General features: G+C 40.8%; 1 protein-coding gene and 1 non-coding gene across 2 annotated transcripts in view; both read left to right on the top strand.

Moving 5' to 3' along the window:
- Nucleotides 1-24593, top strand: part of Phka2 (phosphorylase kinase regulatory subunit alpha 2) — an 82384-nt gene that overhangs the window by 25610 nt on the left and 32181 nt on the right. The window contains exons 3-13 of the mRNA XM_051142599.1: nucleotides 995-1042; nucleotides 2059-2227; nucleotides 3076-3158; nucleotides 4221-4301; nucleotides 5782-5880; nucleotides 8022-8168; nucleotides 10415-10468; nucleotides 11036-11158; nucleotides 17178-17273; nucleotides 21766-21873; nucleotides 23694-23772. Coding sequence (XP_050998556.1) covers nucleotides 995-1042; nucleotides 2059-2227; nucleotides 3076-3158; nucleotides 4221-4301; nucleotides 5782-5880; nucleotides 8022-8168; nucleotides 10415-10468; nucleotides 11036-11158; nucleotides 17178-17273; nucleotides 21766-21873; nucleotides 23694-23772 — 1087 coding nt within the window. The remainder of the gene's footprint in view (nucleotides 1-994; nucleotides 1043-2058; nucleotides 2228-3075; nucleotides 3159-4220; nucleotides 4302-5781; nucleotides 5881-8021; nucleotides 8169-10414; nucleotides 10469-11035; nucleotides 11159-17177; nucleotides 17274-21765; nucleotides 21874-23693; nucleotides 23773-24593) is intronic.
- On the top strand, nucleotides 20939-21067 carry LOC127186019 (small nucleolar RNA SNORA65). The gene has a single exon (XR_007830275.1). It is a non-coding gene; the product is annotated as a small nucleolar RNA SNORA65 (small nucleolar RNA).

Raw genomic sequence — 24593 nt, 5'->3', positions numbered from 1 at the left:
GTTCCCATAATTTTCACCTCTGTCATTGTTATTATTAGAATACCTCTACCCCCACATTTCCAGATGCTTCCCCCACTACTGGAGTTTGGCAATATCACTCCAAGTTGGAAAGCACTCTATTTCTTCTGGAAATAGCTTTTCTTAATTTGAGGGGAAATCGGTTGGCAAGAATTATAACAGTGCTAACGTTAAGTTGTATTTGAGGTAATATTTTCTGCCCCAACAGAGTTTATAAGAAAAATTGGGATTATATTCTTGAATCCTAGGATTTTAGAGGAGGAACGGTCTAACTCCCATGCTTTTCCCTGGCCATGTTATCCCCTGGAAGGTGTGGTATGTACCATGGTACACCTAAGCCTGTAAATAGAAACTGGTGTAAAAATACTACCGACCATATAAGGCTGGTGTTGAAATTCAAATTAATAAAATTAAGTGGATAAGGTGGCTAATTACTTAATGTACCATTATTATGACTGATGATGATGATAGTATTCAGTTGCCATATTATTAATAATAATCACATTATTTTAAAATGTATTTTAAATTGTCACTTGTATTTTGTATGAACTTTGCTCAATAATCCAATAATGGTGTCACAAATGGCTCTTTTGGCAAAATATCGTTACTTTTGCACAGGCATGGTAGGCTTAATTCATCCTGACTATAACAAAAATAAATTACTAAGAAATGTTAACAGAATTCCAGAATACTAAGCCTATGAGAATGTCAGTTGGGAGTCACTGAATTCCAGAGGCCAAAGATGCATCTGATCCAACCCTTTTCTTCGAGATAAATCACTTTGTCAAAATGTTTATTTTGTGATGGAGTAGAAAAGTCTCAATAATGTGAACAACCAGAATACTTATGTAAGGTTGGGATCAGTCATTTGCCGATCATTGCCAGATAACACTGGCTTATTGGTCAAGTAGGAGTAAATGGTTTTCTTGAAGCAAGAAACCTAAGCCTTGTTACTGATGCCCCTTTATTTCTCCAGAATGTAGTGAAGCTGATGCGAGGTCTTCTCCAGTGCATGATGAGACAGGTATGTGGAATGTGATAAACCAGTACCACAGAGCATTGGAATGTACGCTTGTGTCATCTTAATTGGGATGGCATGCTTGTTACATTTGGAACGTTCTCAAGACAACAAAACAAAAGTATTTTGCTTACTTTCTCTTTTAAAAACTATCCCCAATAATTTTATTATGCTATAGAACCAGTCTCAAGTGACAGTTTTGAAGACCCTCAAAATTTTATGTGTACAAAAGGAGAGCACGCCTTTTTAAGGAAAAGAGTATTAAAAACCACTCAGAAAGCCATGCACTACTTACTGTTGATTCTGTGTATTTTTAAACTCAAGAGCTTGAGTTTTTAAAATTGTCATTATTGAGGATGAGTCAGTGGGTAAAGGCGCCTATCATCAAGCCTGAAGACTGGAGGTCAGTGCTAGGACCCACATGCCTGATGGAGAGAAACAATTTCCACAAGTTGTTTTCTACCCTTCATATGTATGCCCACACAATGCACATATACACAAAAGATAAATACATGTAATTCATTTTTTAAAATGGCATTATTGTTGACTGATATCTTTAGTATAGGGTACTATACACAGAACCTTATATAAGCATCTGCACTAGGTCAGATATGCATGACACCCTATCCTTAGTGGAATATCCAAAGACATTGTGCTCTTTGGCATGTTAAGAAAAGAGAAGTTGAAATTTAAATGGGTTCTTCTTTTTCCTTCCCTATGTCCTTGAGAACCTACCATGCACCGCTGCTGAGGAGTCTGTAGACAAGGACCCCTTTTGACCTGAGCCTTACCTATGCAGGGCTGTCTGAAAAGTCTGTGGGCTGAGGTACTTCCATTGAATGAATGGGAAGACTCTCCATCAGAGCCCATGTGTAGTGCTCATTAGCAGCTTCTTCCCATCCGCCTGGCTCCCAGAGATAGCACATAAGAAGTCTAGCATCTCCACTGATTATCCCTAGATATGCCCTCTGCCCCCTGTGAACCTGTAGAGCTATATGGGGCCAGTTTGCTTTCTTCCTCAGGTAGACAAAGTGGAGAAGTTCAAGCACACTCAGAGTACCAAGGACAGTCTACATGCCAAGTACAACACTGCCACCTGCAGCATCGTGGTGGGTGATGACCAGTGGGGCCATCTCCAGGTGGATGCTACCTCCCTCTTCCTCCTGTTCCTGGCACAGATGACTGCCTCAGGTGAGCCAGGGCCATTTGAGTGACAAATGAGAAAGTGAAGGGGGCAATTTCTATTTCTACTATTATAACAAAACACCCAAAACACTAGGAAATTTAAACAGCATGGAAGTTTCTTTTCTCACAATTCTAGAGGCTGAAAAACCCAAGATTAAGGTACTGACAAGTTCAGGTATCTGGTGAGAGCTGCCTTGTCTGAAAAAGTAGAAAGGTGTGTCTTCACATGGCATAAAAATTGAGAGCTGAATGTTATTTAAAATCTCTTTCATAAGGCTTCTAATCCATCCATGAGGGAGGACCCTAATGGCCCCCACTACTTAGTACTGTCACATTATCAACACTGAATTTCCAAGAGACATACTCAGAACATACCAAGTAGTACTATGTTAGTACTAATAGTACTAGAATTGATAGTAGGTTATACAGAGGAAAAGCATGCTTCCCTGTGGTGTCACGTGCATCTGTTTCTGTGTTAGGGCAGAAAATGCACCCAGTCTGAGACCTATAGGCAATGAAATGAGGCTCGACCTGGGCATGTGCAGATTTTGCTTTGGTTCACTCAAGGCAATGCCACTGACACTTCTGGGCTAAAATATTTGCTTTGTTTGAATCTTCTCAGCATAAATATAACATGTTCTGGAGAATCCATGCTTCCTTATCTCTGACTTTTCCCACAAGTACACCTGCAGTGATGGAGCTCCCACCCCAAACTGAGTGCAAAGTTAACTGTTGATGATAAGAAAAGTAAAGACAAGATAAAAATACTTATTTGTTGGCAAACTATTTGTTGTGTGTAACTAGCAAGTCTCTTCACAGCATCACTTTATAACCTCATTGCTTTTCTTTGTTAGGCTTACGTATTATTTTTACCCTCGATGAAGTGGCCTTCATACAGAATCTTGTGTTTTACATAGAAGCTGCATATAAAGTTGCTGTAAGTATCCTTGCTAAAGACTGATATTTTAGCATCAACCCTGTGCTCTTTTAATAAGTTTTTTTGAGATTATAATATAATTATATCATTTCCCTCTTCCCTTTCCTTCTTCCAAACCTTTCCATAGGCCCTGACCCCTGCTTTCTTTTAAATTCACGGCCTTTTTCTTTAATTGTATACCCACACACACGCACGCACGCATGCACGCATGCTCACGCATGCACACACACTCTTAAATATCTAACTGTAACCTACTCAGCCTGTATAATGTTACTTGTATGTATATTTTCAGGGCTGACCATTAGGTGTTGCTCTTCCCTGGGGAAGAAGGATTCTCCCACTGTCAGTATTCCTTAGTTGTCTGTGGTTGAGGCTTCCTAAGCCTTTCCCCTCCCATGTTAGCATGTCTGTTGGTGTCATATTTGCTCAGGTCATGTTTAGGAGCAGTACTGGTTCTTGTTGGGTTTGGCTCTTTCAGTAGTGTATGTAGCATTGTGAAATAATATGTGACACTTGGGTTTTTTAATGAAAATAAGAATCACCAAAAGTTAGGTATATGTGTATTGTCTTCTGTGTGACAGTATTCTGAATTAATTCATATGAATCGGTCTTTAATACCATGTGTGTTCAGTGAGTCACTTTTGACCTTGGCCTCAGTTAATTGCTAAACATTCTTTTACAGAAAAGGTAATGCTAAAAATAGTTTTCGAAATTATTTTAAATAAGCATTGGCCAAATATAGGGGCAGCACTTTAATTTTACGAAAAGTAAAATATTTCATTCACTGAAAATTGAGTTTGTTACAAGTTAGTGCATTTTAGAAATAAGCATTTGGAGTGTGTTTGTGTTTGTTCCAGTTGAGTATTTACTTCTAAAATTCTGTACAGAGGCCACTAAAGCTGAACTTGAGCAAGAACAGAATGTGAGTATGTAAAACCACAATGTTGAAAGCCTTTGAGAAGCCATACTCATGGTTCACTGCATCTGTGCTAACATAAAGAAATTGCTTTTCCATAGTATTTCTCAAGTACTCCCCACCTCTGATAGCTGTCTTTCCCCCAGGATTACGGAATGTGGGAACGTGGAGATAAGACTAATCAGGGCATTCCAGAACTGAATGCAAGCTCTGTGGGAATGGCCAAGGTGACAGTCCTGTTTGTTCTTCTTCTGTGTGTGTTTACTGCTTTGCTTTGGTTCTCTTCTTTAAGGATTTGGATTTAATACGATACTACTTTTTTTCAAAAGTCAGCAGCAACTGTATGAAATCCAAGTGGCACCTGTACCCCAGCCAAGTGAATTATAAGTCAAGGAAATAGGTTTCCAACAGTGAAATCGGCATGTGACAGAAAAAGAAGTGTTTTCTGCCCTAGCTATTTGGTGTGCAACCCATGGGTCCAAGTTCTTGCTGTTAAGCTGTGCTAGTGATGGATAGTCTCCTTTCTAGGTCACAGTGAATGTTAAAGAATAGGAGCATTTTGTAGGCAAGACACACATCTTCAAGTCTAAAAGGTCAGAGAAATAACAAAAAGTGAAGCTAACCAGATAGAAAGATAGCAGGGCCCTAGCACTTGGGAGACAGAGGCAGGCGAATCTCTGTGAGTTTGAGGCCAGCCTGGTCTACAAAGTGAGTCCAGGACAACCAAGACTACATAGAGAGACCCTGTCTCAAAAAATCAGAAAGAAAGAAAAAAAGAAAGAAAGAATAGAAAAGAAAAGAAAGAAAGGGGAAAAGAAGGAAGGCAGGCAAGAAGACAGATGTCAGGGGAATGGTAAGATACTGGGAACACTGAGAACGTTCCCTGAATGTATTTCAACTGAAAATCATCCATAAAAATGCACTCCAAGCCAGCACTGCAATGTGTGGCTCGAATCCCAGCTTCCAGAGTGCTGAGGCAGGATGGTACCTTGAACCCAGGAGGTTGGGGCCAACCTGGACAGCACAGTGAGGTCCTATTACAAAAAGGAAAAAAGAGAAGAGAGGGGAGGAGACAAGAGAAATAGAAACAGAAGAAAAGGAAGGGGAAGGAAAGGAAAGGAGTCTTAAAGCCAAACAGTGTACCCATGGGGCACATCAAGCCTATAAGCCACTGGTGTGAATGTCTTGCCAAAAACATTTAGTGTACCTCCTTCCCGCCTCCTTCTCAACACAGGCATGAACTGCTTAGACAGTGCGAAGGCTCCAGAGCCACAGTTTTAAAAACAACAACGAATATGCTCTGTTACAGCAAACTGACAGAATAGGTGCTTTTTACTGAAAACCAAATTAACTTTCTCAATTAACTATGAGATAGGTTAACTGCTAAAATAGGTGAAAGAAAAGCCAATCTTGAATTCATTTTTAGTGTCCTACACATGATGGTATAGACTTGTTCCATCTTTTGATAGAACAGTAATTTTATATGTATGGAGTCAAGTTTTCCTGTTTCTTATTCATAGAATGAGTGGTGTCATACTGGAAAGCTGTGGGCTACTTAATGAAGAGAGGCCATGACAGTAGGACTTTAGCTAGATTTTAAAGTCATTCTTCATTGCCATTAGGAAAAACATGTAGATTGCTTAATGAAAAATGAGAGCCACATTGTGTCTATTAAAAAAGGAAGGTAATTCTTACCCATTTTTGTAGGCAGCACTTGAGGCGATTGATGAACTTGATCTTTTTGGAGCCCATGGAGGACGCAAATCGGTGATCCATGTCCTACCTGATGAAGTGGAGCACTGCCAGGTAACAGTCAGAGCTCCAGAAATAAGGAAGGGGAATCCTGGCCAGGAAAGTTCTACTTCTGGCTACTAGTTTGACTTTTTGTGATTCAGCTTCCTCATCCATAAAGTGGTTGTGTATGTGTATGTGTGTGTGTGTGTGTGTGTGTGTGTGTGTGTGTGTATATATATATATATATATATATATATATATATATATATATATATATATATATATATATATATATGCACCTTTCTTCTGCTGCATCATACAGTAACTGGAAGGATTGGAGTTAAATGAACCTCGGCAACTTGCTCAACTGTTTTGTAATCAAAATGTACTATGGAGACATAAGCCACCACAGTTCTCTGTGTGTGGAACTAGCAGCCAAAGCATCTCGGTTTTGCTAGGAGCAAAATCTGTTATCTGTGTTTTGAGTACATAAATGAGTTTCTCACAGGTTCATTTCCTAGTGCTCCCAAATGGAGTGGCTCACAAGTGGTATTTCACTTGAGGTGAGGAGCCATGCTGTGCAGAATGAATGAGAGGAGAGATGGCGAATTCATTGAGCTTCTTTGAAATACAATTCACAGAGAGAAATAATTGGCACAGTGTAGGGGGCACCATTGAGCAGACAGTCCTCAATGTGTAGCAAATGAGCAAACTTAGTGCCGACCTACTATGTGATAGAAGTAAAGTGAGTCATAAACATTGCTTATAAATAACAAAACGTTTGTGATGACGTGTGCCTGTAATCCCCAGACGGAGAGGCAGGAAGGCCAGAAGCTCAAGCTCATCTTCAACTACATAGAGGATTTCTAGGTTCAAGGCCAGCTTAAGCTACATGAGACCCTGTCTCCTAAAAACCTAAACCCAAAACACTTATAGCTTCAAGTGAGAGTTGTGTTTCCAGGCAGAGAAACGCTGAAAAGGAAGGATTTTAGCCATATACTTTATAGCTTGGCCAATAAGGAAGGACATACTGGGGTATTAGAGTGTATGTTGTCTCTCATTGACCAAAATGTGCCATAAAGCCTATGTATGTAGTAGCCTATAAGTGTTCGTACATATACTCTATGATATTTATACATTGATGAAAATACCTAATATTTTATTTCTCAGACTATGCCACTCATTATCAAGTGATTCATGACTATAGTTAAAGAATTGGTTGACTCTCAAAAGGTTATATTTTGCAGCTGAAGGATTCCATTCAGCTTAACTCTACCTTCTAGCTCATTCCATTTCCCCCACTAAGTATACTCCTTAATGAAGTCTCTAGCACTTTCTTAGAGTATCCATTAATAAAGGAATACTGATTTGTGTCTTAATAGATACTATATTGTCTAGTGGAAAAGTATAAGCTGGGTTAGAATTCTAGCTTGATCGCTTGATCATGTACTGGCTGTATGACCTTGGGCATGAATCTTGTTTCTCAGACAGTCCTTGTGTATTTGGCATAATACCTTGTCTCTATCTTCATATGCAGTATTTAATGAGCTTGTGTTTTCATGTGTCTAGCCTATGTGTGTACATGCTGGATCTCAACATTAGCCCCTTTACTTTCCCCAATGTTTCCTTATAGTTCTAACCTCCTTCTAAATTTGTAGTTCTTACTCTAGCTATTGTTGAAGCCATTGTGTAGTATGTCCAATAATCCTAAAAAGATGCTGGAACTAAACTAATTCTCACCATTTTCTCTGACCACTTCTTCTGAATTTCCCTCTTTTTTAAAGCAATCTAACTTTCCTAACTCATCTGGTCCCATTTCTCTGTGCTGGTCCTATGTGAGTGTTCTTGTCTGGGTTCTGCCTTCATAGCCAGAACACCGCGACTGCTGACACAAACAGCCCTGTAGTTCCTCCCCATTGATGGACATGGAAAGAAGGGAGACAAGCACTTCTTAGTCAGACTATCTCATGCTCTCTTCAACTCCCCCTCCTCTCCAAAAGGAAGAGAAAGCATTGTCTGGGTGGCTGGGTAAGTAAGGGTGGCCAGAAGGTGCCATCTTGATAAGACCAAGTCCTTCTCCAGATAGACAAACTCATTTGAATGTTTCTTGGGGCTAAAGTGATGATCCCTAGATACTATATCTAGGTAGTCATCCTTCTCTAGCTTAATTTAACCACCTCTTTGTTGTTGTTGTTGTTGTTTTTTTTATTCAGTCAATTCTTTTCTCCATGTTGCCAAGAGCATCCACATCTAAAGAAATCGATGCTGGACTTCTTTCTATTATTTCTTTCCCAGCCTTTGCAGTAGAAGATGTGAACCTTGTGAATGTGACCAAAAATGAAATTATTTCCAAGCTTCAGGTGAGCATTGGCCATGTTAGTGCACTCTGATTCCCCAGTAAATGCCACATTCGTGTGATGGCATGGAGCAGCTCATCCTTGCAGCTCATTGTGGGAATTTTCTAAATGGACTCACAGAGTGTGTCCAAAGTAGAGTCTACAGGCAAGAAAACAGAGTCAGAGTGACTAAGTAACTTGATGTTCTTCTAAAATGGCAGAGCTTGCAACCAAGCAGCTTCCTTGAACCCCCAAACCTTGTCTTTGATATACTTCTAAGACAGAGCTGCACTTGGATCATTAGCTCTTTAGAAGTTATAGGAAGACTCTTTGAGAATCTCCTGAAAGCTCTATAGACCCTACCAGAACAAAAGCACATATCCAGGTTCTAGCTGTGCAAGCATGAGGACCTGAGTTCAAATTCCCAGCACCCATCTAAAATTCAGACATAGCAGGACGCATCCACAATCCTAGCACTGGGAAGGAGGAGATGGGTGGATCCCTAATGTTTACTGCCCAGCTTGTCTAGCTAAACTGGTCAGCTCTGGGTTCAGTGAAAGACCCTATGCCAAAAAAATAACGTGGAGGAGGATTGAGGAAAAAAGCTAACATCAACCTCCACTCTACGCGCACACACACACACAGATGAACGTGTACATACTTGAACAAATACACATAGAAACACACACAAAATAATACAGAAATCTCTGTTCTGATTAATGGGTAAAGAAAATGTACACACACACACTGGAATTTTATTCATCTATAAGAAGAGTAAGTATGTCATTTTCAGGAACATGGATACAACTGAAGATCATTGTGGTAGAAAAAAGAAGTCAGAAACCAGCAAATTTTTTATGTTTTCACTTATATGTAGAATCTGGAATTTTATATATATTTCATATATGTATGTATATGTACATATATTTATGAATGAAAAGAGAAATGAGAGGGGTAGCAGAAAGGAGTACAAAGGGAGAGAAGAATAAGTTAGCAGGGAGAAGAAATATAAGCATTCCATGTTTTTTGGTACCATGGAACACACACACACACATACCACATAAAAGGAGAAAGATTGACTTTGAAGGAAAAAAAGAAGCTAATGGATGGAGGAAGGGAGACAAGAAATAATGAGTTAAAGTACAGTGAAAAAAAAGAAATATTTTATTATGAAATATCATAATGAAAGTCTTATTTTTGTATGCTAATAAAAATTTGAATGTTGAAAATCCATTACTACATTCAGTGAAATACAGCAACAGATGGCTAAGCTGAGACAATATTACATTTTCAGCAAACAGAAAACCATAAAATTGTCTTAAGAATTTAAGTTTCCTAAGTCAAAGCTTACATGTTGATAGTCTCACCTATATTCAGTAAGAAATGCCTTTGTCCCCTTGGAAACTAAGCAATTGAAGAGTCTCCAGTCATACTCCCAAAAGAAAGCAACTGGGAGAGTCAGACTCTGTGGAGGAAAGAGAATGGTTTAGATAGCTACAGTTGAAAGGGCAGTTGTAATGCCCCTACAGGACAAATGGGCTTCTACATTGGGATGATTCCCAGAACCACGCAAAACTTGGATAGGTCCCCAGGACAAATGATAGCCAAGCCTGCCAGGGAAGCACCACCCTCAGAAGAAACTGGGAAATAGGCACCCAAAACTAGGGATAAGTGACATCAGATAAGACACCATTGCACCCAGCTTCCTTTCTTGACACCCAGAAAGCTAGAGAGGAGCCCCGGCATCTGCAACCAGTGAACCAGCTGCCACGTAATGAGTGCAGGAAGCCCCTTTTCCGCACCTCCACCTCATGACCCCCTCCCCCTCCTCCAAGCCTTGCCAGGCCTCTGAAACAAACCCTCTTCCACATACACAGCTCAAGTGCAATGAGTCTGCAGAGTATCATTTTAGCTTCCTAGATACACACACAGAAACCAACCAAATATCAATGGCTTCTTCACCTAGTGAGGATACCTTGCATTTATGTATGATACTGTAAACCACACGAAAGAATGATCACTCGCTTAATTCCTGATAATCATATTTGTAGCCCCACCCCAGTCTCTGAAAGTATGTTCCTTTATACTCCTCAAGTCTGAATTTGCTTTGCTCAATATTTAAAAAAGAAACTAAAGCACTAAAGCAAAGAACACTGGTCCATATTTCTTCACTGAAAAACTCAATGGGAAGGGAGACTTGAGTTGAAAAAAAAAACAAAGAAAATTTCTTTTGATTTCATCAGCTCTACTTTTTTTCTTCACCTTACCAGGGGCGTTATGGATGTTGTCGCTTCCTTCGGGATGGTTATAAAACCCCAAGAGAGGTTGTATTTAAATATTGTTTATGTTCCTTAACTGCTTTATATCTACTTGCCACTGTGTCATTCTCCCTCTACTGATTATAATTATATGTTGAATATTGGGAAGGGAAGTATTAATTTTAGAGTCAGAAAGCCTGGAATTATATAGAAAAGACTGATCATCAGGTCAAGCAGTAATGTGAAGCTGGCTTGTAAATCAAGTCTGTAGTTTCCATGTTATTTTTTTTAAAGATCATCTGTAGCCTTCTCCTTTGGTTTTATTGCCACAGCGATTAATGTAATGATATAAACTAGAACAGATCATCTGCCAAGCCTTGCGATAGACAAATTGCTCTGTCTTAGATAGGATACCTTAATGTAATAATCTACTGAGGAATCCTGTGTGTATTTCTGATTTAGTTTCTAAAATTTTGTCCAAACTAGCATTTCCCCCATGATACTAGACTCCTAATCATAGCAGCCTCTAAGCTGTATTGACTGAGACAGGCAAGGGAGACCCAGTGAGGCCCGGTGGCACTGCGTATGAAATCAAGCATTCTTTTCTAAAAGTTTTGGTGTATTTGCTTCTAGGACCCACACCGATTGCATTATGACCCTGCTGAACTCAAGCTCTTTGAAAACATTGAATGTGAATGGCCTGTGTTCTGGACCTACTTAATCATAGATGGAATCTTTAATGGTGATGCTGTTCAGGTGAGAAAATGCTGAGCGTTGTGCTCATAAGCCTTTTCATCCCACTGATGGGCTGATCACTATGAGCATAGCATCATTCAAGAATGCATTTCATTGTTTCGGTTATCTGTTGCTATTTTAAAAGCTTTTCCAAAGCCCAGTGAAGTAAAGCAACAGCGGTTTTATTGATTTGTTCATAATCTCCTATTTGGACAGAAATGGTAGGGATAGATCGTCTCTGCTTCTCCTCACATCACCTGGCATAATTCATAGGGCTAGAGGACCTACTCTTAAGATAGCCCCATTCTGGTGGCCGGTGAGTGAAGTCTGGCTTCCAGCTAAGGCTGGATGCTCAGCTAAGCTGTGTGGGTGTGGCTTGGTTCATCTCCATGTGTCTCACTTGGGCTTCTCACAGCAGTAGACTCTTGGGGTTACTAGACTTTTCATGCTGCACTCTTTCCCCCAAGAATGTAAAAGCACAGGCTGCCAAGCTTTCTTATGTTTTGAACTGGCAAAGTGCCTCCATCACATGGCCAGTTAAATGGCTGGGCGGGGCGGGGGCGGGGAGGATTAGACAACGGCATGAGTGCTGGGAGACACAGTTTCTATCTCTCTCAGACAGGTGCTTCTTATATTTCTTTCAGATCAGGCGGTCATTTCACTACTGTTAGGTCTAGTTCAGAGGTCCTCTGGCTTAGTCACACCCTCATGTTTAGTGTATCAACCCCTAACTGTCTCCTAAGCTCCGGCTCTACTCTCTGTTCTTTCTGGTCTCTATATACCTGAGCCAGAGTGGTTTGTTTTTCAGAGTGATTTTTATTAAAAGGCAAAGTTAGTTTATGCTGCTGCCCTGTAATGTTGGTCGCCTTTCTATTGCTGTAAAAAAAAAATATCTGAGATAAACTAGTTAAAAGGAGGGACGTTTCCTTTGAGCTTACTTTTCAGAAGTTTCAGCTCCTGATTGGGTTCGGCCTCATTGCTTTTGATTCTTTGGTGTGGTGGTCTGTTGTGATAGAGAGCCTATAGCAGAAGAAAACTACTTGATCAGCCAAGAAACAGAGTGTATGCTGGGGAAGAAGAAGCTAGGGTCCCAATACACTCTCCAAAGAATATAGCCCCCAATGACTTACTTTCTCCAGATAGGCCCTCTGTGCTAGTTTCCACGACCACGCAATAGTGCCACTGTCACCAGGATCTCCCTCTGGCTTCTCAGAGCCCATTCTGATCATACCCCAGGTCTGCAGGAGGCTCAGGGACATAGAAAGTAAGTTTAAAATGTTACAGTCCTTGCATTATTTGCTCTTACATTATACTTAGAGTTTATCTTGGGCCTTCTTGGCTTTTTTTCTTAGTATTGAAAGCTCTCTGAGTGACTGACTTTGAATGTCAATGAAAACAGACTTAACAATGATCAAAGGGACAGGGGGCAGCTAAGAAGATTAGAATGACTGTGTATCATATCTTTTTTTTTTTAAGGAAATAAGGGATAGTTTATTCTGTAACCATTTTAAGTATCCATGACCTAAGAACTCAGATTTAGGTTACTCCAAATTCCATGTTCCAATGTGGAAGCAGTTTCATTAAATTTATAGTTTTACAGAAGGAAGTCATAAAACAAGGCAAGTTTAAAATACATTGGTGGCATGGGTACACCAGAGAGCCAGCTACAGCAAAATAGGGGAAGCTTTTTGATCGACCACAGATTGCCATTTGAGCTTTGGGGGTTGATGGAAGCTAGTAGTCAAGTTAAAAGATTCCAAAAGGGTTTTACTATTACTCACAGGGTATTAGTTGTATCAGAGAAGTGGGCAAGAAGTGGTTGTTCTGTAGGGCTACACCCAGTCCAAGATAAGGTCGCTAGCCTTGGGACCTGCAACATTCCAGTCTCCACAGTACTGAAATTCTGATCAGCTAATCAGTCTCTGTAGATACAACTTCTTTTCATTCACAGTTCCCTCTATTAGCCAAACATTGCATTTTGTGCATTCAGAGGCCACAAATCCTATATCAAATATTGTAAGGTCCCATAGAGCTACAAAAGCTCTTTTTGAGAATCTGATACAGATGAGGCAGAAAGGAGTCTTCAGGACAGAGGAGTAGCTGATAAAGGCCATTAAGAAACTCCTGGATCATATCCCACTCTCCACTCAAGTGTGGAGACTGTTCTGACCATTGGCTAGATCTGGGTAGGGGTTTAAAGTTTACCGCCTGTCTTGTCCTTGGCTGGTGCCTTATTTTGAGTGGGACCCCTGGGCCCAAATCTGCCTATCATATTGTTCTACTTGTAGGTTTCTAGGGGGAGACCTGGTGGCACTCAGAGGAACGACAGCAGGTTACTGAGAAGAGACTTGATACCCTATGAGCATATACAGGGGGAGGAAATCCCCCTCAGGCACAGTCATAGGGGAGGGGAGTAAGGGGAAAAGGGGAGGGAGGGAAGAATGGGAGGACACAAGGGATGGGATAAACATTGAGATGTAACAAGAATAAATTAATAATAAAAAATTAAAATAAAATAAATAAATAAGAAAAAAAAAAAAAAAAAAGAAACTCCTGGATCACTGGGTGGTGGTGGCTGGCGCACGCCTATAATCCCAGCACTCGGGAGGCAGAGGCAGGCGGATCTCTGTGAGTTCGAGGATAGCCTGGTCTACAAAGTGAGTCCAGGACAGCCAAGGCTACACAGAGAGACCCGGTCTCTCGACAATAAAAAAAATAAATAAAAATAAAATAAAAAAGAAAAGAAAGAAAAAAGAAACTCCTGGATCATATGAAAACTATTTACATCACGATCTGGATCTGAATTGTTTTTATACCCTCTGTATGTGACATAAATTACCATACCTAAAATTAAGTAATCAAGAACACAATTTGACCTAATGGAGTAAACATTACAGATGAAACAAACATCTCTACAATAACCAGAATTTATGTATTTTTCATGACACTGATTATATACTTACCCCTGTATTTACAATTATTTGTACTTGATGAACTATCTTACTTACATTTAAATGGTTAGAAATGGGACATTGGAAGAAATCACTATAGGATTGTCGCCCTTTGTATTAATAAAATTCATTTTTAACCCCAGCTAATTGTACTATATGGCATTTTAGATACTAATTAAATCAAGAAACATTAATACTTAAGGCATAAAAAATCATGAATGTTGTTGTTAGACATTGATTGTTTTGTATAGTTTAGATAAGAAAAATTAACCCAAGTCTTTTAGTATGTTTAGCTATAGTTAATGAAATTAAAGTTTAATTTAAAAACTAGGGTTTTTTTTGCTATTTTAGTTTTAGTGTTTTGAGGTTTTTTGTTTGTTTGTTTGTTTGTTTGTTTTTCGAGACAGGGTTTCTCTGTGTAGCTCTAGCTGTCTCGGACTCGCTTTGTAGACCAGGCTGGCTGGCCTTGAACTCACAGAGATCGACCTGCCTCTGCTTCCTGAGTGCTGGGATTATAGGTATGTAGTTTTAGTTTTTTGAGACAGGGTTTCTCTGTGTAGTCCTGGTTATCCTGGAACTCACTCAGTAGACCAGGCTGGCCCCAAACTCAGAGATTTGCTTACTTCGGCCTCCTGAGTGCTAGGATTAAAGGCATGCACCACCACGCCCAGCACATGTGTGTGTATGTCTGTGTGTGTGTCTATGTGTATTTGTGTGTGAGCGCTCTCCCTCTCTCCAAATTATGCTGAATAATTAATGAATGTATATATGTATGTAATGTATATATTTATAAAGACAATGAAAAATTGAATTTAAAAAAATTTTAATTTATCATTTATTCAGATTGCATCCCAATTGTTATCCCCTCACTTGTATCTTCTGTTCTGAATACAGTAAGGGTTTAGAGGGAGCAAACAGTCATAATAAAAAATGCTAAAAGGAAAATGCATAATATCTTTTGTTACTTCTTTATTATATCTTGTTTAAATTTTTTAAAGATTTATTGACTTTTATTTTATGTATATGAGTATTCTATTTGCATGTACACCTGTAGGCCAGAAGAGGGCATCAGATCACATTATAAATGGTTATGAGCACCATGTGGTTGCTGGGAATTGAACTTAGGACCTCTGGAAGAGCAGACAGTGCTCTTAACTGCTGAGCCATCACTGCAGCCCTTATATCTTGTTGTATAGTGCTCAGAGACTCTGCTACCCACACCTATGTTGTCTTTTTTATTTGACATATTTGGGGGGCACTGTAAGGGATGAAACCTAAGGTCTTGTGCATGCAAGGCAAGTACTTTACCACTCATCTGTATCTCTAGCCCGTGTGTGTGTGTGTTAAGCTACTTGAGCTGACAGTACTACCCATAAGAGCCATAGACTTATGAAAACCTCAGTACCACACATGAGAAAGTTTTTCAAATGATTAGTCAGAGCAGTCCAAGTGGCTCCCAAAGCAACATAGACTATTTCCTCTCAGCAGTTAAGGCAGAACCCTACTAAAGACACACTTAGGGCACAAAACTTGGATGATTTTATCTGGATCTGACCTGAAAGCCTCTGTCCTACAGTCTAGCTTCATTGTTGACTTTTTTGTTTGTTTTGTTTTTCAAGACAAGGTTTCTCTGTGTAGCCTTGGCTGTACTGGAGTCACGTTGTAGACCAGCCTGACCTTGAACTCACATGGATCTGCCTACCTGTGCCTCTCGAGTGCTGGGATTAAAGGCGTGGGCCACCATCACCAGCCCTTGTTGACATTTTAAAATGATACAGTTGTGGTCATCCATTGCCATCTATAAGTTTGAAGTGATCAGAAAATGAGATCTGTAATTGAGCTCTCCAAAAAGCAATGTTTAAGTAGCTGGCGGCTGGCTGGTGAAGTTTTCTGTCCCACATCCTTCTTTCCTTTTATTATAGTGGTTTTTATCACTGCCTCTTCAGTTTAATGGGAATGTTTGCTTCAAAAGCTTTCATTATACTAAGTGTTGTATCTTTAGACCTGGTATATATAGAGCATAGTATTTGCATTTCTTTTTTTCTCACATTAGATTTTTGTAACAAATAAATCATTCTTATCCCCCCTCTCTCTCTCTCTCTCTCTCTGTGTGTGTGTGTGTGTGTGTGTGTGTGTGTGTGTGTGTGTTTTGATGAAGATGAAACTCAAGACCTTGCATTATAGGCAAGTACTACCACCAAGCCACATTACCAACCCCAGGAAATACTTCCTAACCAACAACAAACTGTGTGTGCGTGCGTGCGTGTGTGTGTGTACTATGTACATGATCATGTATGTATTTAGAGGATGCTCGTGTGTGAAAACCAGAGGTTGATGTATGATACCTTCTCCAGTTTCTCTCTACTTTTCTCTACCTAATGTTTTAGTTCCAGTATAGCTCATTAATTCAGCTAGACTGGGTGGCCAGTGAACTTTAGGAATCCACTTGTTCTCTGCCCTGCATTTCCTACCTCTGGGGTCATAGATGTGCCACCAGGCCTTTTATGTGGATTCTGGGGACCTAGACTCAGATACTCACAGTTGCACTTTGCTGACTTGAGCTATCTCCACAAGCCCTTGAGCAAAAAAAAAAAGAAAAAAAGAAAAGAAAGGAAGGAAGGAAGGAAAACTACTACTAGGCAGAAACAGAATGTACTGCCCAATATAGGGTTTCCATCCCAAGATGTTTAAAACTTGGTTAGTCAGGCAATTTTTAAATATGAGAAAACCTAAGAGTAAATTATTTAAATGATAAGGGCGTGGGAATGATGTCGGGTGTGTGGTATGAATGACAGCACTGTAGAAAGTTTGAGGACCAAGCAGCTACTTCCTTGGGGGCTGCTCTTGCCCTCTCCCTGGAAACTTGGCAAGTGCAGCTGGATTTGGGAAGGAAAAAGCAATGGTGTCCCTTCTCCTGACACTTACTGTTAGCCAGAGTCCCTCTGTTCTTCCACAGCCAAACATTTTAGCTTTTTTGCCCTGTTTGTTGCCAAGAGGCCTGGTTTGCTGTTGTTTTCTAAGTCGTATTGCCATTGCATCATTAACTACCAGAACTCTGTCACACTAAAGATGTTAGGGCTGTTTTCCAGGTTCAAGAATACCGAGAAGCCCTGGAGGGAATATTAATCAGAGGCAAAGATGGGATCCACTTGGTGCCAGAACTCTATGCCATCCCACCAGACAAGGTAACCAGGTAGTGCCAAGCCCTTTGCGCAGCTCATCTATACTGAGTGCGTTAGGGCTTGACTTTTTGGTATTCTCTAATCACCATTTAGGACAAACGACCTCATTTTCTCCGGAAGTGGTTTCTAAAGGCTAGTTTTTCTATTCATCATAAGGAATTAGAGCTTTGAAAAACACATGGAACATGCTTGACCATGGATGTCCTAGGGAGGCAGCAGCCTTTGGAACGTACCTGTATCTGGTCTGTGGTTGAATCAGGTCATACACTTATGACCAAAGGATATGAAAGAGCCTGACTACACTGAGGGAATCTCTGCAACTGTCCAATCTAAAATAACCCTGGATTCTACTCAGAACCAGACCCTAGGTTCTGGGCCTCCACACAAAGCCACACCACCTCTTAATGGGCAGTACACTTTGTAGTTAGTAGGCGTATCCACACATTGGGTGCCCTACTGGGTCTTTGAAAGTAGTGATGTAGTAAATTTGTCTTGTAATCCACCCTACAGGTACCTGAAGTAGAAGGATTGCTAATTCAAGACCACCCTGTATGACCCTGGCTCAAAGGAAAATCAAATAAACATACCTTTTAAATGAGGCCGAGACTTGGTCCTTATATAGCATAAAAGTTATGAGTATTACTTTGGGCTTTAGTCTAGATCAGTGATTTTCTCCCTTCCTAACGTTGTGACCCTTTAATACAGATCCTCATGTTGTGGTGACCCCCAACCATAATATTATTTTCATTGCTACTTTATAACTGTAACCTTGCTACTGTTATGAATCATCATATAAATATGTGATATGCAGAAAATCTGATAAGCAATCTGTGTTTTCAGATGGTCTTAGGTGACCCCTGTGAAAGGGTCATTTGACCCCCAGAGAGATCACAACCTACAGATGGAGAACCACTGATCTAGAAGGAGCTATTAAATGTTAACTAAGTGACCATTTAGATTAAGAAGAAAGTCAAATAAAGGAATTGAGATTCTGTGAAAAATGGAATATTCTACTTTTAGAAGCATTGGATTCTTTTACATTAATAATAGCCCACCTAGTCAACTGGTTCATTTCTAGATCCACTGGGGGATTCCTTGCAATGGCTTTATCCACTCAGTTCTACCTAGACTTTTGAGTCTGGGCTTCTAAAAACTCCATGCTCCCATCATATCATGAAAGACAGCTTTACATCATCCAAGTTTTCTTAGGACAGGACGTTTGTCATGCCTCACCATACAAATTAAGTTACGAAGTCTTATGCAAATTTCTTCATTTTACATTTGTATCTGTATGCTGTGGATACAGTGAATGCTGACGAGGGTAAGGGGTGTCTGGATCATTTTCAATAGCAACATTTTCTTTTTTAAAAAAAGATTTGTGTATTTATTATTTATAGTGTTTCTCTTGCACATGAGCCAGCAGGCCAGAAGAGGGCATCAGATCTCATTATAGATGCTTGTGAGCCACCATGTGGTTTCTGGCAATTGAACTCAAGACCTTTGAAAGAGCAGCCAGTGTTCTTAACTTCTGAGCCATCTCTCGAGCCCCAGTAGCTACATTTTCATATCCCTTGTTCAGATCACTTATTTTATAGTATGGAGGCATCAATGGGAGGAAGCTGAAAGCTGAACAAGGGAAAATGCATACCTTCGAGGATACTACACCTATTTGATGGTAGAGACTAAGCCACCCTTGCTCATGCACTGACTGTAGTAAATGCTTGGTGTCAGAGCTTCACTTTGCTTCCTGATGGATACTGCTGGTTGTACATCATAAAAATGTTACTCCACAACTCTCTCTCCTGAGTACCACATTGACTTTTAGGTTTCCACTCATGCAATACCCTCTTTATTTAGTATTTAGCTTATATACAAAGCACCAGCATTGGACAGTATTTTACCTTAACTTCATTTTGTGTTAGCTTCACAGGTGAGAGTTGGCAAGGTTCCTCAGTCACATCAATAACATATAGAGACCACTGGGAAGGAATCCTGCAAGACACCTTTCTCCGGAAGGCTGGGCTGAGAATCTGGTCACAGAGTTTTCTTCAGCCTTCCGGGGGCTAGCTGAAAAAGGCTCTGTCCTGAGAACCGGGTCATGGTCATGAAGAAGACCTTCTGGGCATGGAGGGAGTGCAGGGCAGCTGTGATCAGCCAAGGTTGAGACAATGGAAATTCACATCGCTTCCAGTTGGGAGGAAGCCTCTGGCATGTGAAAGGCCAGATAACTGACCGCACTTGATTAAAATAAAGGCAGTCAAGAGTCAAAGAACTAGATTTTAATTCACTAAGCTTAATGATCAAAGAAAGACAAGGACAGAGAGAAATGAGGAGTGCACTTCAAACCTTCCAGCCTCTGGGTTTTTTAACCAAGGGATTTGAATAGCCGGAGACACTCCCAAGACACTTCCTGGGGCTTGTCTCCAGGACAAGTGTGATGTGTTTTTCTTCAAAGAGCCAGCTTTTGACACCTTTTGTGTGGGTTAGAGTCTGCAAAGAACTAGCTTTTTAACACATTTGGGTCTGATGGGTTGTTATCAGCAGGGGGTCTGCTCACCTATGTCCGAAGCTTACCAAGAGGGAGTGTCTCCTCCGCCTACAGACAAGGGCCCACAGGCACAAACCTATATGGCACCTTTGTGCAAATTAGGAAAAGTCTGAGACTACAGTGCCATGCAGCTTATATACATGCTTGGGCAAGGTGCCACCATCTCTGGACCCTCCACTGCACATCTGGGGGCTAGTGAAAGTATGTCTAAAAAACATGTAGTGGGTAGCTACTCCATGCCTGTCACAGCCTAGGAACTAGTGTACAAAGTGGTTCTGTAGCTGCGAGTATGTAAAAGCAGAGCTAGGCTATGGGATAGACAAAGCCACAGGAGAGATGGGAACAAAGATGTGGTGCGAATGCACCTGAAAGTAGTAGTTCAGAAGAACCAGAGTAGGGGGGAGAAAGTGCCTCCGTGAAGAGGCACAATTGAACCAATTTATCTTTTGACCTAGAAAACTTATCAGCTTTTTGTTCTTTGCATTAGAGAGTTCTCGTTGTGGATCATTCAGTCTTTCTTAATAGTTTTATTTCAATGTATTGGATGTGTATTTAATGTTCTAGTCAATTGTAAAAGTAATCCTGTACATTGTAAACTACATGGGATTCTGTAGAAAGAAGGAAACATTTATTATCCCTAATGCTATGCCTCAGTAATAACCACTATTGCATTTTGGAGAATCTCCTTCCACACTATTATTCCTTCTTTGATTATTTAACTGCCACTGACAACTCATTCAGCATTTGCAAAACTTAAATGTTCACTACCAAGAAATACAAATCTTTACTAAGCATATTAATAATATTACTGATAATCTACAATACAAAGAATGAACTACCCCTTTACACACACATGTATGCACGCGCGCACACACACACACGCACACTGCATTTTTTCCCCTTAGAGAGGGATAAATGTTTCCTGTTTCCTTTGACTGGTGTTTTCTAGAGGAAAAAATGGACAGAAATATTAACCTAATCAATGTTTTAATGATTAGAACCTTAGAGGGAAGCATGAAATTTAGAAGAATATCCCATATGTAGCTGGCACTGTCCTTAGAACAAGTAGGCAAAGAAGCTTATGTTGCTGGGATTTAAAAAAAAAAAAATCCACCAGCCACCCGCCACTGCGCCTGACCATACCGTTGGCTGGTGCAACCCAGTGGTGAGCTGACAGTAAGCCCCAGCTTTTAGGAAACAGGCTTGTCCTACATGTGGATGACTCTGTGCCAAGAGCCTAGAGATGGGTGGGAGGAAATCGGGGTCTGGTCTCCAGAAGTTGGGTAGAAGCTTTAAAGAGCCTTTGTATTTTCTGTCCCGCCGTAATTATTAATTTAAAAAAATCCAAACCACAGAACTTTATATTGATAAGATGAAGGTCTCAGGAAACTCTACTTTCTAAAGGAGGTGGGCCGAGAGTGGTAGCAACACTATAGGTTTTTCTCATTGTAGAGTGCCACCTTCTGGTAATTTGCTTCCATGGGCACACATCCCTGAGAATGGTAAGCTAGCAGAAGAAACCAGGCTTGACGTTGAGCTATGCATGCTATGTACTGTGTGTATGCAGGCTGCTGTGTTTTGTTGTTGTTGTTGTTTTTATGAGAACAGCCACCCATAAGCATGAGCTGGAGAGCTTCCAGCTGCCCAGAGCTGGATATAGAGCAGGTAGGCGAACCTTCTAGTACCTGTGGACCTAGGTGTGCTTATTGGGGAACACTGGCCAAGGACCAGGATAAGATCTGAAATCCCCTTCTGTTGCTTATGGCCATGGTGCACTGAGGGAGGAACTTTTTGCCTTCTTAGTCCACCATTCTATATTGTACAGAAGTTGGTCTGGATGCCGAGAACTGGTTTGTAAATCTTCAGTATGTTCCCCCAATGTAAGATGTTGCTGGCCTTTGTATCCTCTGACATTCTGAATCTTGAACTTTTCATTTTCTCTGCCAGGTGGATGAAGAGTATAAGAATCCTCACACAGTAGACCGAATTCCACTGGGGAAGGTGCCACATCTTTGGGGGCAGTCCTTGTATATCCTCAGCTTGCTGCTGGCAGAGGTAGGATTTCTAGCCTGGAAATCATCTGATAAGAGGTACAGGAAACTGGGAAAAGCACAGGGGCTCTCTGTACTAAGTCACTGTGAATAGCTTATGCAGCGCCATTATCTTCAAGGTCACCTGGGCTGTATTGGGCCTTGGGCTTTTCTCTAGCTTGCACATCCATACTTACAATAAGCTAGTTCAGATCAGCTACATACCATACTCCCTATCTCCCTCTCGCCAGAATCTCTAGTATGTACTTAGAATCTTTTTGTATTGTTGCTTGGCAGACATGGGAAACTTCTTAGCTAAGATTAGCACATCTGATCCTGAAACAGACAGGGTTTAGGAAGTTATTAAATGGGCTAGAAGCTTTCCTAGCCCAAAACACAGGAAGCACAAGGGCTCTTCAGATCTCTTTACAGAAAAAAAGAGAGCAGCTGGGCGTGGTGGTGCACGCCTTTAATCCCAACACTCGGGAGGTAGAGGCAGGTGGATTGCTGTGAGTTCGAGGTCAGCCTGGTCTACAAAGCGAGTCTAGGACAGCCAGGGCTAACACAGAGAGACCCTATGAGAGAAATAAAAAAAAGAAACAAACAAGAAAAAGAAAGCAGGCACAGGTAGTCCCTTTACATACCCCAGCCTGCACCCACCCACCTCTTGATCCATTCCCTCTTGCCCCCAGGCTTCTGTTGGAAAAGCTTTAACATGACTCTTCCAGTCTTGAGTGAGAAACTTCAGCTGAGAATTCTGGTGTGGGGAAGAGCCTACAGAAGAAAGGGACTCTACCCACCTGAGGCTGGCCAGCCTTGTGTGCTTTGCCACCTATAAAACTGTGAAAGAACAGTGCATCAGAATGTAACTGGGTTACTGGTGTGGCAAAGACCAGTGAGAGAGATAGCACAGTGGACACATCACCTGGGAACATTGGTTGCTGAGCTGGTTCCCAGGTATGTTTAATCTCCCAAGTTTCATGGTCATATCTTCATTTATAGGAGTGTACATACATGCTTTTGAAAACAACCCTGGACCCACCCACCCACCCCCTAGCTCAGAGACTTTTGGCAGGTCACTTAACCTCTCTGCACCACAATTGCCTTACCTGTAAAGTGAAAATTTGGAGCTTAATTGTCTGTGCAATGGACTTCAGCTCTGATTTCAGTGTGTGTGAGATGGGAAATCACTCACTGCAATCCTAGGAAGCCTCCTTTCTAATATAAAAAGCCTTCCTTCAGGCCCAGCAGTGGGTCTACTCTGTGGCAGAATACCCCCATCCCTTTTGGATGCCTAGGTCATTTCTAGAAAGTGAAAGAAGATGCATTTTTAAAGAGCACACTTCACGAGATGGGGAGACAAAGCAAGTCCAGGACAGTCAGGGCTACACAAACTTTGTCTTGAAAAACAAAACCAAAAAAAGCCAAGATGGGGAAAGTTTTATGTTTCACAGAGTCAGCCCTGAACCAATATTTTACTCTGCTTCTTTCTATAAGCACGTTCACCTCAGCTTTCCTCCATGTAGATTGGTGATGGACATAGGAGACTCAAATATGACAGTGCACATGCAGGGACTCAGTTAACACTAGTAATGGCTTTCTTTTCACTCACACAATGTGGAGTATTTGTGTATTTGAGTAACCCTCAGCTAAGTATGTAATACATTGTATCAGTGGCATTCTGAGTATCATATTCTGTTATGTAGAGAGACTCAACAAATAATGAAGAAAAGGGTTTTAAATGTTTTAGCCCCTAAACACGTCATTTTCAAGTGTAGGGACAAGGCGAAATCTTAGATAAAGCAGATAAAGTGTTTCATAGTATTAATATCCCTCTCTTCTTAGGGATTCCTTGCCACTGGTGAAATTGATCCCTTAAATAGAAGATTTTCTACTTCAGTCAAACCTGATGTTGTAGTCCAAGGTTTGTGAGCGTGTTTACTGTCCGTCTCTAATGTATGAAATCAGTGTTAATGTTTCATTCACATTGTTCCGAGTTCTTATTGAAATTTTTTAAAAAGGGTGTTTACCCGGGTTCTAGCAGTGCCAACCTATAAGCCTAATACTTGGGATGCTGAGGCAGGAAGGTCAAGAGTTCAAGGTCAGGCTGGGGAAGTAGTTCAGTTGGTAAAAAGCTTAACTCACGTGCATGCAGCCCTAGGCTCAATATTCTGCACCATATAAATTGGGCATGGTGGCATGCACCTGTAATCCCAGAACTAGGAAAGTAAGAACAGTAGGATCAAAAGTGCATGGTCACCAGTTTTGAGGCCAGTCTAACCTACATAGTAAGACCTTGACACACATAAAAAAAGGTATAGGTATAAAGGATATGTGTATGTGTGCGTGTGCGCATGCATGCGTGTGTGTGTGTGTGTATGTATGTGAGATTGTACAATAAGATGTAGGCATCTGTGTGAAACGTTGTATAACTCCGGCAAGGCCCAAAAGCAATGGGATTTTTCCACCCACAAATTACTTCCTAGAAAGTTTCTGTATTCTAAACCAGCATTTTAAAAATTTTTACTGATTAAAAAAAAATGTATGTATATATGTGCGTGTGTGTGCATCTGAGTATGAATGGGGGTGCACATGTGCAGTGCCCAGGGAGACTAGAAGAAAGTGTTGCATTCTCTGGAGCTGAAGTAAGAGGCAATTGTGAGCTCCCTGATGTAGGTGCTGGAAATGAAACTTAGGTCTTCTGGAAGATCAGTGAGTGCTTTTAACTACTGAGCCAACTCTCCA

The sequence above is a fragment of the Acomys russatus genome, chromosome X, assembly GCF_903995435.1.
Source record: "Acomys russatus chromosome X, mAcoRus1.1, whole genome shotgun sequence".
NCBI lineage: Eukaryota > Metazoa > Chordata > Mammalia > Rodentia > Muridae > Acomys > Acomys russatus.
The sequence above is the reverse complement of the archived record's forward strand: the minus strand, read 5'-3'. Positions and strand labels throughout refer to the sequence as shown.